The sequence below is a fragment of the Polyodon spathula genome, chromosome 21 (genome assembly GCF_017654505.1).
Source record: "Polyodon spathula isolate WHYD16114869_AA chromosome 21, ASM1765450v1, whole genome shotgun sequence".
Taxonomy (NCBI): Eukaryota; Metazoa; Chordata; class Actinopteri; order Acipenseriformes; family Polyodontidae; genus Polyodon; species Polyodon spathula.
In genome coordinates this window covers 22197531-22215741 of record NC_054554.1, presented here as the reverse complement: position 1 = coordinate 22215741, position 18211 = coordinate 22197531, and the positions used below count along the sequence as shown (strand labels likewise).

The 18211-nt window shown below is 37.1% G+C and overlaps 1 protein-coding gene across 2 annotated transcripts; it reads right to left on the bottom strand.

Moving 5' to 3' along the window:
• Positions 1-1277: 1277 nt before the first annotated feature.
• bsk146 (brain specific kinase 146) lies at positions 1278-17280 on the bottom strand. Of its 2 annotated transcripts, none has more exons than XM_041221142.1 (4): positions 17104-17280; positions 8344-8572; positions 6576-6778; positions 1278-6261 (listed from the first exon to the last, which is right to left on the bottom strand). In XM_041221142.1, exons 2-4 carry the CDS (start codon positions 8513-8515, stop codon positions 5476-5478), a joined length of 1161 nt encoding a protein of 386 aa, XP_041077076.1. In that variant the 5' UTR covers positions 8516-8572; positions 17104-17280; the 3' UTR covers positions 1278-5475. The 2 variants fall into 2 exon arrangements, with proteins under 2 accessions (XP_041077076.1, XP_041077075.1); XM_041221141.1 differs by lacking the exon at positions 17104-17280 and adding an exon at positions 13616-14294.
• Positions 17281-18211: the final 931 nt, after the last annotated feature.

Sequence of the window (18211 nt, the reverse complement as noted above, 5' to 3'; positions counted from 1 at the left end):
TTGGACTGCTGGGGTTTTTTATACCATGGTGGTCACGGGTCTTCGACATTATCGTACACCTTAAGTTATCACTCACAATACATGTAGTGTGCATGCTATGGTATATAAATTAGTCAGTGTGCATGTAAATTAACGTGTTCTCTGTTAGTAAATGGAACGGTACATTTAATGCCCTTTCATAAATGAGACCCATAGTCTAAATGCTATTTTTTAAAATAGTCCCATGTTTTCTGTTGGTATGGTACCCTTAGTGTAGCATAATCTGCACATAGGGTACCTCCAATTTCTCCAAGAATACCGAAATAGCCTTTTTCTTTTTTGTTAAGCTGTTTTGAAAGAGAGTGCTGACTGCTGCTTTCACTCACTGCCTTTTCTCAGCGAAATCTCACAAAAGCCTCAGTCACTGGGTCATCGTTAGGGTGGAAGTGGCGGCTGCTCTAATACACTGCAAGATGTACCAATTATATATTATTAGAACAGTTGGAATACCTGGAATTACTTGTGGAATAATTAACTCAAAAAATACCATAAAATATTCAGCTGTCATTAAAAATTTGCATAATGTATTTTTGATAACGCTGTAATTATTTTTAAAATGCAACTTATCGTGACTACTGTTCAATAAGATAATAACATGGTAATATTATTATTATTATTATTATATACAAACCAAGTTACAGAAATTAAACAAAACAGAACTATACATTAAATTGAAAAATAAAGATATGGAGAGAAATTGCAGATGGAAAACATAGACATAAAAATGTAAATAAAGAATTATAAACAATTAAAATACACAACTAAGAACTCAGAACAGCCCCAAACCAGCCAGCGTCCTTCCCCGATGTCCTTACAAGATTGCTGTACACACTGCAGGGAAGATGCATCTGTAGCAATCCTTAATCGGAGGCAGCAGAAAAGGTGTGTGATGGACGCAGGTGAAAACAACAAAATCCTGTGATGCTTTATGACGCACTCGTAAATCTTCCGAACCCTAATCTAAAACCACTACTGAGGGCACCAAGACCCACATATGTCATCTGCACAACCTAATAAGTCTTCGATAAAGATTCCTAGAAATGGTAAAAGAGAGTTGGGGAAACAAAGTTATGTTAGTTTGTATCCACAGAACTGCTCGATAATTTATGCTGGAAAAGATCAGTATATTTTGTGCATTGACAACTGTGAAAAGTGAAATCTACAAAGTTTTAGCTATATTGTTAGCTGTGTGTACTTTAACAAATATGGTGAGTGGTTGTCAATCCAATATCTATTTATCTTTGAAGCTGAATTCTCTCTTATAATGCAATGCTTTACATGGTCAAGCCCAGGTAGGTTGTGCTGGAAAAATAGTCCATTTCAAGAAGTAGTTTCTCATCTTTTTTCTTTTTAATTAAATTTGAAAGAATTACAGGAAGACAATCGTATTGCAATGGCTGAAATAGACAGTAGTTCTATCGTCATGTATCCACCAGTTAAAACTCCACTAAAACATTGGTGCACCAAAATACATCACAGAAAGACACAGAAATGCCATTGTAATACAGGCAACACATTACATTATGACAGTGTGCTAACCACTATTCAACACATATTATGACAGTGTGCTAACCACTACTCAACACATTCCCTAGTTTTAAGCAACAACAGAGGGAGCTGCGCCACTCTATTCATACACAACAAATATAATTCAGCAGTTTCTATTACTGAAATACTTTTAAAACATTGAGATCAAGTTGAACACATTAGGTGCTGTATCCCTTTTGCTGTTCCAGTTTAGATCTGTAGTGTCGTGTGAATTATGACTGTGGGAAATGTAACAAACATAAGTCTTTCATTCAAGGTTATTTTCCAAACAGGTTTTCCTGTGGTCTCTGCGGAAATGCTTATTTGAGAAAGGTTTAAACCCAACTTGAAGGAAGCAGAAGGGATAATGCAACCAGACAAAGAGACACATCAATATTTTTAATTCATGCAAATTTGCCTAGAAAACACATTCAATGTTTTGTGTTTTTTTATTTCATGAGGCAAACAGACTTGTAGCAGATAACTAGTTCTGCTGAAGTATTTCTTTTAGGCCTTTAAGCCCTTTAACATTTTCAATCTGTCACAACACTTATCAGTAAAAAGAAAAACAGCTTCTCACAGCAGTATATTTGATCAAATGTAATTAAACTTATATACAAATACATCACATGAAATTAAACCAGTTTAAATTAAAGTTTTTAGCCCTATTTATTTTTTTGAGAAAGTACTCAAACTGTCACAAAAAACTGTATGCAAGAACTTGTGCTACGGCATAATTTTTGTCTGCTTCACATATCTTGTACAGTATAAATACACATTTTATAATTTAAGAGATACGTTTTTTTTTTTTATTATTTTTTTTTTTTTTTTTTAAGTACCAGTTAAGATTTCTTTACCAGACTTCCTGACATCAAAATCATTTCTAACTAAACATTTAAAATGATCATAAAAAGTTAAATTAAAATTATATATATATCACAGAATAAAGGGTGTGCCATTGCCATAAACTACTAAACCAACTAAAATGGAAACTGCAGAGCTATCTATCCAATTTGGATTCAAAAGTTTACCTAATAAATTCTGATGCAACCCGTGCAAGACGTCATAAAAAATCTGATAGTCCATTATCTTAAAAAGGGATTGGCATCAAAGCATTTTAAGTAAGTGTTTGACCTCATCTTTCTTCTCCCTCCTCTCTTTTTACGGTGTTTCCGATACTGATGTAATCTTTTTTTCTCCACACATCTCTCTACAGGACAGAACTGTCTGTGCTTTCTGAGTCTAGAACAATCCAAACTGTACGCCTGCTCTATAAAGAAGGGAACCAACAGAGCTGTGAAGCAGGGTTGGGGTCACTTCCTGTTTTTCAATTCCACTTCCTTTTATAAAACCAATTCCCAGTTCCAATTCACTTTTAATCAGTTCCAACACATCATTGATCAAAAAATGGCAATAAGTAGTGTTCAGTTAAAATCAGCTTCTCACAGCGGCAACACATTACTTAAAGCAGTTGAACAATCACAAAAATGATTATGTATCTAGAATATCAATTCAAATTCACTGAAAGAAATTGGAAACTGACTTTAACAGAACCCTGCTGTGATGTCTCAAAAGATTTTTTCTGGATTCAGGAAACACAGGAAGTTGGCTTAAGGGTTATCTGTGTAAATTCAAAAGAAAAGGAGAAATACAATGAAATGTTAGCACTGGAGCAACAGAACAGTAGAAATACCATAAAAAGAAAGATATAAACACTAAAACAGAGGTTTAAGTCGTATTCAAATGTTTGTTTTTTATCCTAGTTTGGACAACATCCTGCAGTGGCTTGCTTGAGTACTATGTCAGTAGCATTTCAAGACATTCTAGCAGGATGCTTTTTTCAGCATAAATATTTTACTTAATAGTACTTTTATGGGGAAGGGGAAAGTAGGTCAATTTCATCGCTATCTTTATTTCTCAATCCCAAAAGGCAGCAATTGACAGACATTCGAACCAGCAATCTAGGTTATTAGTACTTATGGTAAAGAACGTTTTTGGGGTGACTTCTTTCTTGTTAAAGGTGGCATTTCCAAAGTTATTTCAGTGTTTCTATAATATCCCAACTGGATATTGCCTTATTGTTCTTATAAAGGTGTACCCTGGAAAGGTGTGCCACACAGTACGCTTAAGCGAACATGGCTCAACAGGGGTCATACAATGGTCTACCAGATCTGTGTCTTTGCAATGCTGGTCTGCACTTTTATTTTGCTTTACTACACTTTTACTATGGTGTGCTGCAGTAAATAAAGCTTAAGGGGTAGATCTGTCCTTTTTCATACATTAAAATCAATATAACCCTTCCGACAGCAATTGGGTTAAAGTTAAACACCACCATTTTTATATTTAAAATGTATGTAGAAAGCTACAAAAATGATCTTTCTTCGCAACAATTCAGCCTGAAAATTTCATACAAGTCGGCTCAAAATACCCTTTCTGGGTTCAACCAAGAGATGAATTTGTCACACTTTTCTAGTCCCGCAGAGCTGCAAAATGTTCATGTGAACAGAACAACGGTACAGAACAGTACTTTTCCATCTCATTGCTTGAAGATGCTCAACTGCCTAAGTTGAACGTTTCCAGACTGCGCCACTTAAACCACAGGGTCTTATTACTAAAAGGATTGATAACCAAGGTTTTTAAATAAATCACCTTATTTAGCATTAGCATCTTTCTTACTGGTCCCTGCCATGTTGTTCTGAAGATCTTTTCGTTATTTTGTTGGGGGATGAAGCAGCTGTATATAGTTGAAATATTTGAATTTGAATCTGCAAAGCTGCAATTATCAATAATAATCAACACACAATGAACAGAAGCCCTGATAAAGGCACCCGCCAAATTTAATAATAAAAGGATTTCAGCAGAACATTTCCAAAGATATTGTTGGTTACATAAACAAGAGGTAAAGCAAATGAATAGAAATTGTTCACTCCTTTAACGGATTGATAATTTGTGTAATAAATGAGTATTTTACCCCACATTCTGTTTGAATGTGAGGTAATTTTCTCTATCCTAGTTGAAAGACAAAAGTAACTCTTCTGAGTACTTACAATGGGATGGGAACAGAACTAATTTTATATCAGTTAGTTGTACGTAGTCATACTGTTTGGCAACTAGCACATAAGCAAACCCAATAATTTAAAAGAAACAACTAGCACTAACTATAAATAAAGGATTCTGGATTTAAATAAATAAATACATAAATAAATAAATGCAAACGTGTTGCTCTATACTTAAATTCTAAATGATTCAGTCTATACATACTTACAAACACACAGTAGTACCACATTTCACATTGCACTTACAGTAACCAACAAAACTAAAATACACTTCCCCATTCTACAATATAATCTGCTTAGTGCTGCATTTGAAAACAGCTCAACTAAACTAAACTGTACACCAGTCAAAATGACATTTTTGCTTTCTTTTTTTTTTTGTCTTTGTACTGTGCAAATTTCTCATGCTTACTCCATAACAGAGAACCACAAGATGGAAGGGTTGACATCCTTGCAACTCAGTGCCTTTATCTTCTTTTTTTGCAGGAAAAGATTTAATCTATTGCTTTAAGAAATGAAGTTTTGGTCAACTGTAAGGTTTTTAGTTTTTTTTTTTTTTTTTAAAGAATGTCAAACTAGATATGCTGAAATGTATGGAACCCAACACATATTTTATGAAATGTTTCCCCAGAATGAGTTAAACATTTGAACTGAGGAAGTTGCGATACATGGGTCTGTATTGTCATCGGAGCTCTTAATCGTGTAACTATCAAAAGCAGCCCATTTCTATCGTTTCTAGTTCTGCAGTTAGCTAGTACTACCTTGCCGATGTGGACGCTAACTACCAAACAACCTTCAAAACGGAGATTCTTGTGAGGAAGCCTCTCAGACATTTAAGGCTGCCCGGTTTTCAATCCTAAACGCAAATTTCAATTGGGGTCGCCACCAAGATCCGGCTGCTGGTGCTCTCTCTAGACGCCCTCTCGTAGCTGCTTGTGGAGGAAAGGGAGCTCGCTGTTGACATGGAGGAAAAATTTGGGGATCCCTCCCTTATGACGTTGCCTTTTCCAATCCCACACATGGGGGACAAGGTCTGCTGCTTCATGCGGTCTACTAAATCTTCTTCAGATGACGAGGAGCTGATGTCGGTAAGATGGTTGCTGTTTTCACTGTCCAACATCCAGCAGTGGCTGAAGTAGCTGCAGACCTCCTTGACCGCGCAGCGCCTCTCTGCTTCGATGGACAGCAGCTTGCGGAACATGTGGAGCGCCTCGTCTGTGAACCTGCGCCACTGTGACGGCACCGTGCCCGCTCGCCGCCTCTGCCACCTGACAAACTCCTCATAAAAGGTGTCCGAGGGAAGGGCCTTCTCCCAGGGAAAGTTTCCTGTTAACATACAGAACAGGAGCACCCCGAAAGCCCAGACGTCAGTGCTGTAATCCACGCAGAAGCCGTCGTGCTTGGATGTGTCGCAGAGTTCCGGGGCAGTGTATGGGATAGTTCCACTGACTCTCTTCACGGGCGAGCCTGCCCTACGGGTCATACCAAAATCGGACAGTTTGACTTTCCTGCATTCTTTGTCAAAAATAAGAATGTTTTCCGGTTTAATGTCCCGGTGCACCAGTTTCTTACAATGGAGATAGTCTAGGGCAATGGCAACTTGATGGACACAACGCTTTGCAACTGTTTCTGGAAGACCCACCTACAGTTGAGACAAGCTCACAGTTAAGTTGTGCATTTCTTATTCTACAAACCATACTTAAATATAAAATAAAGATCTACCAATTTAAAAATATATATACTAAAGATACTAATAATCAAAAAAAAAAGTGAAACTATATTAGAGATTGTGGCAATTTAGAATATGGCTTGTAATTATGACATTATCAAACATCTCTAATCTCCCAAACATAGACCAATCTAAATGACGGGGGAGACCAGTAGCCAGCATTTAGATCATGTACAGAAGCCACTGCTCTATCAGATTAAAGGATCTGTCCAATATGAGCACCATACCTGAGGTGGGATAATGTCAAACAGGTCCCCTGCTAGTGCATACTCCTGGGCAAAGACGTAGTACTCGTCCGTCTCAAAGGCAATCCCGAACATGTTGATGATGAAGGGGCAGGGAGACAGGTAGAGGGAGATGCTGTACTCTCGAAGAAAACTCTTGAGCTTTGTTGTTTTCTTCCTCAGGAATTTCAGTGCCATTTTTGTGCCTGGTACAAAACACAAACACCCTTTTTTATTTATTTATTTTTAACTGTTTAAGCCACTTTTCCACTGCATTTAATCTACCACACCAGTACAGCCCCATCAGCTACCATTAAAATGAAGAACAAACCTAACACCCAGTCATTCTTGAATGATAAATAATATCCAAGATAAAAAGAAATGAGGTGAACAAGCAAGCTGTCTGAAAGTTGTAAAGAATTTCAGCATTATAACAGGGATGTAATAGGTCATATAGCAGTATTTTTTTACTGCATCTCTTGGAAATCAGGAAATAAAATGCCCCACCCAGTTCTTCATTTATTCATCTTTCCCATAACTTGTTTGAAGCAGTGCACGTGGATGGACAAATGTTGCAGTGCATCAACTGTGAAAAGCCTAAAAACTCTACTGTAGGCCAATAACCTTTTAGACTTCATATATAATGTAAAGGATCCAGCAACATGAAATGGGTTTAGAACCCCCTAGGGAACATGCAGAAGCAACCAAATGAATGCCCCCCCCCCCCCCCCAGCCCAGCCTCCCCATTCTGCCAGCAGACATGCCGTGCGGGAGAACATTAATACAGCAGAAAGAAACTCAAACATCCTGGGGAACACCGCTAAGAATGCTTTGGAAGCTGACGGGTCTTTCAAGTACAGAAGTGATCAAATTAAATGTCCAGAACAATCAAGGAGCTGTTGGATTACCTTTGAACTGGCACTGAAACTAAACAGGCACAGGTGTTCAATAGACCGGATCAGTGATTTGTTCGGAGTACTGATCATAATCTGCACCATACTAAAGATCAGAGTTGCAACCAGCTGTCAGTTTCCTAATTGAGTATGGGACATGTACTGATCAAGAGCTACAGATGCATTGAGAACACTTAGTATTCACAATCAAGAAACAAATGGACATTAAGGGGATTCATCACACAATGAATGCACAATTTAGGCTCACAAAAAGGCAATCAATAATCAATTTAATTGCAGCTTCTCTGCTAAAATGCCTTGTCTGATTTTCATTTTATGTTTCTGATAATCAACCCTTTGAGAAAAAGTGTTTTCCACATTTCATTAAGGGAAAACCCATCATACTAGTGGGGTTCAGATCAGCATGCATCTGCTGGATTCAGATTTTATTGAATTTCAGGCAAAGGCCTAGGCAAATTTTCCCAAAAGGAAATAAATAATTTTACTGAAGAAAAATCCATCAATAAACTACTCAGAACAATAATTAAACTGCTCCTTGCATCAACTAAGATTGTTCTTTGCATTCAATACCAGACATTTCTGTAAAGTAGGTTTTGAAACAACATTGACATTTCTCTGTATACCACTTTGTTCCTCTGCCTATGTTTTATAATACTCCTACATTCTTACAGCAACTGCAAGACCCAAAGCATACACTGCATTCAGATACAAAAACATTGCAGTAAAAAAAACAAAAACAAACAAAACTCACGCTTAGACAGAAGTAATCTCCCTAAGGTTTGAATAATCAGTAGATTAGTCATTCGCGTGCTCAGAGGATAAGTCAGTTTCTGTCTTGCTATGTCAGTAGCACTTACCTCTAATTTTATGGATGACCAGGTCCACCTTTCCATATGTCCCCTTTCCCAGCTCCCTCATGACTTCGTAGTACTTGGAAACTTCTAGTTTCTCCAGGTTCTGGGCTGCAATGCACTGCAGCTCCTCAAGAATGTCCATGGGAGCTCGAGACACAAGCGGTGACAAACTCATTGTGCTTCTCACAGGAAAGGGCGTTCGGAAAGCAGGGTTCTCTATTCAGTTTTCTTCCTTGAAAACAGAAACACACCACACAAAAAAGGATTAGATAGCAATCATTAACACCTGTAATTAGTTCTGACATTTTGCCACCTCATAATAACAAAGCACAGTCTATTTCAAAATAAGCTGACAATTAAAAAAACAAAGCAATTGAAACCCTTACTGTAAACGTGACACTTAATTACAAGTAACCTCATATAAGTTAAACTGACAGGAGCATGACTAAATACCCATAGGTGCCGTGAAGGCAAAAACATGGCTATTAGTATCTTTTTCATTATTTTACCAACATTTACCAGAACTGTACAAAAAATAATAATAATAATGGTTAAATGGTTAAATATGTACAAACTTAAAACATATTGCGAATGCTAGTTATCAAATCAGAAAATACATCAGGTGTAGCCCTCTGTCAATATTTAAAAATATATTTCATTTAATTGCGTATAGAATAGACACAAGAGATACTGAATAAGAAATACGCAGTTTAACAACTCTTAATATCTCCAGTTTAGCCTAGCTAAAAAATTAATCCAAATCAGAAGTTGTCAGTATTAAAATCACTGAATTTCAACAACACCCAACCTTTCAGTTTCACAATTCAAAACCACCACTTTAAATTCATTTTTAAAAGCCTAACACTACAGTCTACATATTTTTTTTTTATCATATTCAAAACATAATTTATAAAAGCATCCATACACTACAAAAGATGACACCATTCTTCCACAGCCAAAAATGCTTTTCTTAAATTAGAAGACGTTTCTTATTGGAGCCAGATAAGAATTTGTTTTTTTCATATTCTAGAAAGTCTTGCATATAGTTTCACAGACCCTCTGACCATTCAATGATAATTTAGTTCACCCTAGAGTATGTCTGTGAAATAGCGTCTGTCTAAATCATTGCCCCAAGTAAGACTAATGCTAGATCTCATATAGAACTGCAATTGCAGCATTTTCTATACTTTTGTTTTTATGAAGAAATTAAGTTTGTGAAAGCTTAGCTATGTACATGTGCAGACTCAGGGGCTGCTAGTCTTGTTTAAAAATCATATTGATCTAATGTCAAATCAGTCCCACTCATCAATAACTGCGTGGGTTTGGTTAAATACAGTACTAAAAGCTTATTGTGGAAAACCGAGCCTGTTGTATTTGATTTCTTTTTCGTTTTTGAAAGCTCCTACCTCTGGTGAGCTAAAATCAATCTCTGATCTGCCAATACCACCTGAAGTTCAAAACAGTTCTATAGTTTCTGATATACAGTGGGAACTGTGACTACACATTGTGTGAAGCCAGGGGAGGGAATCCATAAGCTGTTCCCCCAGTCAGAAAAGTAGGGTAGCCTGAGTAAAAAGATTAAACAGTAATTACATTTTCTTTTTTTAATGCCCCTTAACATTGTATGATGTTGCAGGAGGTAGATCTTACTAACTACACGTTAGATTAACCCTTTAAACAAGGTCCAAGGGGCACCTTTGTCCCACAAATAAAATGATGCTAACATTCTTATTTTTGCAATGAGGTGCACAAAACAGGGTTTAAAAATAGACTCACAGGTTGGATCAGGACCTGCACACTGTAAGTTTCCTCCTCGAGATACCTGAGTCACTCTCAAATTTATTTTAAGAAGAAGCCATTTGAACGACCTTAAGGCGTGAATATAGCAGTTTCGCTACACATTCAAATGCTTTTATAAATGCATGCTATTTAAAAATTTCAAATAAAACGCTGGTTATGAGTGGGCATATTTTTCACTGTGTACTTCATTTTGCATTTTAGAAAAAATCTGACCTCTTAATAAATATGCTAGCTTGAACGATGCTTTAAAATGTCCAAACTTTAACCTTTCCATTTAAAAAAATGCTTTCAATATCATCTGCAAAATCTTGAAATAACAAAAGGGCAGTGGCATTTAGACCACTGTTTAGATCAATAAAATAGACCCATGTCCTATTAAGGATGTATTGCATATTATGTAATATAAAGGATGTGATAAGTTATAGTATCTTACCATGTGTTGTTTTTTTGTTTTTCCCACAGAATAAAATATAATCCATTAATTTTCTATTCATTTTCATTAAATTGAGAAACAAACATTAAAAAAAAAATCTAATAATCTTACATCGTTTTAAAAGTAAATGTGTCTGCTACTTTCTTCAAAAAAAAGGCTTTCCTGGACTACTCCAATGAGTTCAAAAAGATTTAAAAAAAACAATATCAAATGCAATGAATAATGAGAAGTTAAAAGATTCTGCAGTCAAATCAGTCAACGGCTTAGCCAGGCAGCAAATAAAACAGCATTACGGCTGCACTGTCCGTTTCAACAGCTTTACATAATGCAATTTGTCACTGGCTCATCACAAAAAATAGGTCTAGCTGTCTATGCGAACCATCCACAGTATACTTGGCTTCAGAAGATTTTTATATACCTGTGTTAGCTTAAGGGGATGATCTTCAGTTCTAGCATGCCACTGATATACGCTAGATCTGTCAAAATAGTGGGGAAAAAGAGCTATTTCAGCACTGTGTGTAGAATTGTCCTTATACAATACTGGCCAGTACTGGATGAAGGTAATGGAAAGTTATGGAGTGAGCTTTATTATTTATGCTTTTATTGTCTAGCTACTGTAAAGCGATTGAACAGTACTCTTAAGAAACACGTACCCACTGAATCAGCAAGTCTAGTACTCTTAATTGGACCTTCTCATAGGACACCAGGCATGAGCACCCCCTAATGAGCAATCGGCACCATTTCATGTAGCCCATCTGGTTTTCCTTCAAGAAGTATTTATAAAGGTGGCCCAACAAAGCTCTACATAGTGATGAGATCCAAACATGCAAATGTGTTGCAGGGTCTACAAATGTGTTGTAGAGTTGAACTATTCACCTAGAGGTCAGACTACAGCCTGGCTTTCAGCTTCTACTGGATAAGAAGTCTGGAAAGATGGCTCTAAAATTTCAAGCTCCAATACACCCTGCTTTGTCACAGGTTTGCATGACTTAATTTTATCTACACCTATACACATAAAACCCCTTGGCAACACTGCAGAACTATAACAAAATGAAACATGAAACAGCTTAGAAAGATGCAAGAGAGACTCGGGTAGAAGTCTTATTTAATCTCAACAGTGCAGCTTGTTTGTTATGCTCCTGCTGAACTATGCTCCTTCAGCACTGTAGAGGTGGTAATTGCAATCTTCATGGTCTAAGACAAGGGATGGCTTTCACATACCACAAACCCACAGTACCGCTCACAGCCTTTCCCTGTTATTTACTCCTTTTATTTGCTTTTATAGAAAAGGGCAGCATGTGAGACTTCCAATTACTGATCAACGGGCAAAAATACAGTGACTGTGTTATTAGCCTGCTGTATGTCAACCCATACTGTACTAATTGAAATTCCTGACAAGCAGTGTGTGTTTTACATTATAACATTAAGGACTGGTTGAATGTTATGTTTTTTGCTATTCGAACGGTGCTGTAGAATAGCTGGATTTTGTGGCTGAATTCACCTGCCAAACTCTTATTTGAGTCTTCCATGGTACCGAATTTGTTTTAGATTCGATGTGCTTCAGATGGCAAAAAGAGGGCCTCTGCCTACTAAATTAATTCCCTATTAATACACATTTTGCCTCTGCTACTTTCACCTTCCACCACTCCGCCACCTACTATCCTTATCTTCTCAGGGATTACACAGCTTGCCACCCTGTCTTGGAAATATGGTTGCGGTGCACCTCACCCAAGGGGGGGCCCACGAGCCAAAGCCTCCACACACCCTAGCTCAGCCAGTAAAAAAGACTTCTTGTCTTCAGCTTGCGTTGCTTTTTTAAAAACAGGAGGACTATAGGGATCATTTTAAGACATCTTTAATAACTTGTCAAATCTGCAGCCTGTGTTCAACTGACCTGTAAAGATGCATGAATGTTGCCAAATTGGTGTGGATTACCTGCTGCTCAAAGAGAGCTACAGTGAGGGCAACAGAATCCTCTCATTTGGCATTCTCAGCTATGTCTACAGCTGCAGCTCTCAAGGCACAAGGAATGGACTACACCTCTTGTCTAGAATGGTAAACAATCTGGCCGTCCAGCCAAGATACAGCATACTGTACTGTATCCACCCAAACTCCTTTAGTTCAATTCAGTCAATTATTTTTGTTTTCTGCATATATTGCAAAAATTGGAATATTGTATTGGCCAAGCCAATACAGTGAGATATAAATACAAATGAAGGGACAACACCTGCTAATAAAGCAGTACAAATTGTGAAATGTCCTTGATTATATAAAAATAAATATATGACACTAATAATGTATCATTACTATGAATAATATAAAACGTATTGTATGTACAGGCTATGTGTCAGACAGTGCATTTGCAAAGTGTTGGTGTTTGTTTATGTCTGCATATGTATACAGTATCACATGGGGGGCCCTATAAAATATATATATAATATATATATATATATATATATATATATATATATATATATATATATATATATATATAGACAACTAATTGATAAAACTGAAAACTCACTTTCTAAAAAAATAATTAGCTACCTGTCTACCTAGCTATTTTCACCATGCTATCTGCACAAGTCTGAAGCCGAAACGTTATCGCTGATTACAAAGTACAGTAGTGAGTTTTCAGTTTATGAAATACTTTTCTTCTTCATTAGTTAATTCTAGTGACCGAGTATCCTGTGAGATCCCAATTCTCCCGCATCCTAGTTTTCTTCCAAGTGTGGACAATCTAACAAAATGCAAAGGTTGTCAAAACGCACAAAACTAATCAATAAACAAAGCGATAATGCAGTCAATGTCGTAACTCGCATCAACCAAAAACAATTACATTTTATGCAATGTGGATTACCGAATCCTCGAACACATTATACGCTTGTAGCCTACATGGCGTTCCATATGAATGCACGAACACGCAAATGCCAAATAAACCCTGGATTTTAAAGGTCTGTTCAACTCATCATTACGTTTCTAAATAATAAAAAAAGGACAACTGCAAAAACCCCACCATTGTTCAGTCGGTCCTGTACTTACCACCTTATGTTATGCAAGCTGGATTTCTGTTGTCTGCATTCCATCCAGGTAAAACAAGATGAACGTTGTAAATTAATTCAATGTTCTGAGGGGTTGTTGCACTCAATTTTCAGATTCAGCTGTTGATTCGCGTACTATAGTGCAATTTCACATTGTTCAGAAAGCCGGCTGCTGAAACCCATCCTTGCATTGCACTATTGTCTGCATCAGTCAGAACACAAAATCAAGCAGCTGCACAATCCTGCACACTGTTCGTACTGTCCAATCACAAAGCAGACCTCGGTATGAAACCTAAACCTGGCTAGAAAATGGTCCTCTTGTCAAAAGAGGTATTGCTGCAGAACGAAGGCTCCCCCAGCGTAGCTCACGCTGGGTAGCGCTGCGTGCGCAACTCGTAATAGACGTCATCATTATATGCTACAGTCCGATCACGATAAGGGTGAAAATGTATGTACTAAAATAAAGTTTATTTCAACAATAACCTAACCCTACCCTAAGGTTCGTGGGGTACTATGGTCACGTGATGGGGGTGTTGATGGTCAATGAAGCACGACATATAGTTGCACACGCACCACTACGCTGTGGGAGCCTTCGTTCAGTCAGCTTGAGTAATGTATTGACAGTACCTATAGCACCGCCTATCCTGATCTCCACCAATGAAAACAAGACATCATACTGCACAGCGAGAATTGTATTACAGTATGGAAATCTAAGGTGTGTTTATTTTGTTTGCTGTGCACATGCATTGTTGTTTGTTTTATACAATGTATTCATTAAAATAAATGGCTTTAAATTTAACATAAATTACGTGAATATTAACTTTGTACATCGGAAATGCCCTATGAAAAGTACGTACAACAGACTATGCAAATGTATTGGCTTGTCATTGTATCCATAGCCACATACTTGTTTGAAATATGACATGTTTACAGTATTTCTATTATACTGTTATCACAGAGGTGTTTTCATATACTATCCAAGCACGCTAGCTAAACCGGGAAAAGGTGACACTGCGAGACAGTGTGCACCATAAATAGCACTATCAGAAATGTGTTTCCATACATACACTCTGAATATTTATGATATTATCAACAACAAATGTAACGGATGTATCACACCAAGTCTCTAACAATGTAATACATATTTGGCAGTTGACATTTAAACACCAAGGAAAGCTATAGTCTTCACGTCTAATTCCATTGTATTTGTCAATTGGATGTCAAGGCATCAGGGGAGCTCAGAGTTACAATAAAACTATTATCACACCACCCTTCTTGAATATAAATAAGAAAGAGTCATTCGGTTCAGGCCTGCAAATGACGTCTTGATTGACAGCTCGCGTTCTTGTCTTTGAAGTACTGGACTGTGACCAGAAGACTCTTTCATTTGCGTCAGAAGTAGTCATTTTTTAAGGTGGTACTGGCAAGATAGCTATCCCTTTTATTCGTATCAACTCTTCTGACAAACGTGTTTGCAATTTCTGACAAAAAAATGCTTGCAATGTATCCAGTCAATTATTTTTAGATCCACAGCAGAACCTGTAAACAACCCATCCTATTTCCTAATATAAAACCAACCTGATCAAACTCATAAACATAAACGTACGTACGTTCTCTATTTACTGTATGTAGGCAACGTACATACATTCTGTATTTACTGTCTGTAGGCAACTGTGAAGCTCTACCAGCACACAATATATCTTGTCGAATCGGAGAATTACAGCGATTGCATGACTTGAAAGTATTATTTAACAAATATAAGCAATTTGTGCAAATACAGGGTCTGCATATAACGTGTACAGTGCTACAGTCTCTAGTAGTTAATGGCATTCTTAGTCCTAGTGCAGTCAGTTTGCATATAGACCATTAAAATATGACATTGTTTTGTAATATTAGTCATTCACTGCAACATTATATTATATATATATATATATATATATATATATATATATATATTTAAATATATATATTAATATATATATATATATATATCACTAATAATTACAGTAATAGTTACAACTAATTAAGTTAATTGCAAAACACTGAATTAAATATTACACTCACCGGAGCTGGCTCTGAGTCACAGAGAGACAGTTTGGAGGATATATGAATGTAGTTCAGTTCAATTAAACTCCAAATCTCGAAACATTACTGCAGATTTGTGCGAGTGTTATTGATCATCGGGGTGCCTTAAAACGAGTTAATGTAGAAAATAGGGCAACTGCTTGCAGTTTATGCTTTGTGGCAGATACATCTGTGACCACCCCTGAAGCCACTTCAAAACTGACAAGGCTAACAATGAGCGGTCATTTCAGTCAAGATTCTGTTTGGTTTACTCACTGTGTATTTTCAAAACATAACGAGACATATGAATGCAAAATAACCCTACATCGAGTCTCCATTTTTTACACTGTACACAAATAGAGACATGGAAATCAAGTAATACAGGGAAAAAAAAGCAGGTGTTTATTATTATTATTATTATTATTATTATTATTATATATACAAAACAGACCCATGCGACTGTGGCTGTAGTTGCAAGCACTGAATTGTTTTAAATAAGAAAATCATGCCATACTTAACAGTGCTTAAATTACAATCGCATCAACTGACAACAAAGTGGCTCGAGGGTATGGGCTGAAAGTATAGAAATTGCTCTCCAAACAAACAATCGAGTTTGTATTAATCTTTCCATTCAACCCGTCTACACAGGATTTGCGTCATTGCACTGAACTGGTAACGGACGGTTTCAGCACAGATTAGGCGTTGCGATTATTTCAGAATGCAGAGAGTTGAAGGAAAATGTGAAGGAATGAGAAATAAGTAAAGAAAAAATAAGTTTTACTGATAGCGTGTGCAGCACTATGTTTGGAAACGCATTGCATTTCTGCAGCGTGCATATTTTACATACTCGCTTACAGAATGCAGATCTGGGTGGTGTTATTTCTGAAAAACGTTCATGGAAACACTATTATGACATATTTTCCTGATGTGCGTAGGTTAAGTCATTTGTACTCGTTAACAAGTTCCACTGTCTAGAAGTGCATTGGTGCAGAAAGCTCATAGACAGACGTTAGAAAGACGTTTTGAACCCAGCACACGTAATTTTGTAGAGGCTACCATGGTGGTAAAAACACACACAGGTACCTTCTGTGACGCAGCGTTTTACCGTTTTACTGATTTATTGTTTTTGTTCCCTCCCCCCCCCCCCCCCCCCCCCCCACATTCTGATATTTTTCTAGTATTGTTTTTGCATCTTTTTTTGCTGATTGAATACCACTTCTACGTTAAGAAATCTGATTTTCTGTTTCGCTTTGGGCTGAAAAAAAAATAGTAATTATACTGTAATAACCTGTTCATGTTAATATAAAACACAATGCAAAGTGACAGTTAATTAGTAGGCACGGTGTATAGACACTGCACAATAAATCCATGACCTCAGAGGCAATAGTCAAATACTGCAGGCAAAATACGAGGGAGGTAGCTTACTTTTGAAATCGTAAAAGTGAGGTCTCTGTTGCAGAATACAGCATCAGTACTTCTGTCTTCAATTGAGTCGTGACACGTCTACTGTGGGGTTTGCTTGCTCAAAGAGCTTCAAATTTCCCTTTTTTTCTTTGTTCAGTCGCTTTTCTCTTACTTCAGGAGCTAATCTTCAATTCCACTTGCCTGCTCTAGATGTATGTAACATTGGCTAGATTAGCCACATTTACAGAGGAGCCAGCGCCTTAGAGTGATCCGGTGATTGGTTCCTTTTGTTTTGCTGGCAACAAGCAGCAGTGCACTTAACCGTTTTGGTGCGAATACAGACTGACCAAGCCTATTAACAGTAATTGTAATAAGAACCACTCGAAATGGTTAATGACATAATTCCATATATATATATATATATATATATATATATATATATATATATATATATATTATATATATATATATATAGTGCCGTGAAAAAGTATTTGCCCCCTGTCTAATTTTATAATTTTTGCACATTTTTCACATTGAATTTGTCCAGATCTTTTTGTGTGTTTTAAGAGTATATAGAGGGAATCCGGAAGAAAAAATAACACCAAAGTTTGGTGTTTCTTTCATTTGTTTGGTGTGCAAGGTATTCAAGCATACAATCATCAGGTGTGAAAAAGTTATTGCCTCCCCTAGATAACTCAACTCAATTAAAGGGATAAATAGGGTCAGCCATTTGAATAATCTGGTTAACAGTCAGGCCTGATGTGGGCTAGTCCTGCCCAATATAAATCTGACTAACTGGCCCTTACCATCAGAGTGAAGTTGTCAGCACACAGGTTCTAGAGGCACATCATGCCACAATCAAAAAAAAATTCCTGAAGACCTCTCGGGGTGAAAAAAAATGATGCCTATCAGTCTGGAAAGGGTTACAAAGCCATTTCTAAGGCTCTGGGGCTCCACCAAACCACAGTCACAGCCATATTGTCCAAAGTTTGGGACAGTAGTGAATCTTCCCAGGAGTGGCCATCCTGCCAAAATCTCTCCAAGAGCAAGGCATAAAATCATCCAGGAAGTCACAAAGAACCCTAGAACAACATCCAGGGATCTACAGACCTCTCTCACCTCAGCTAAG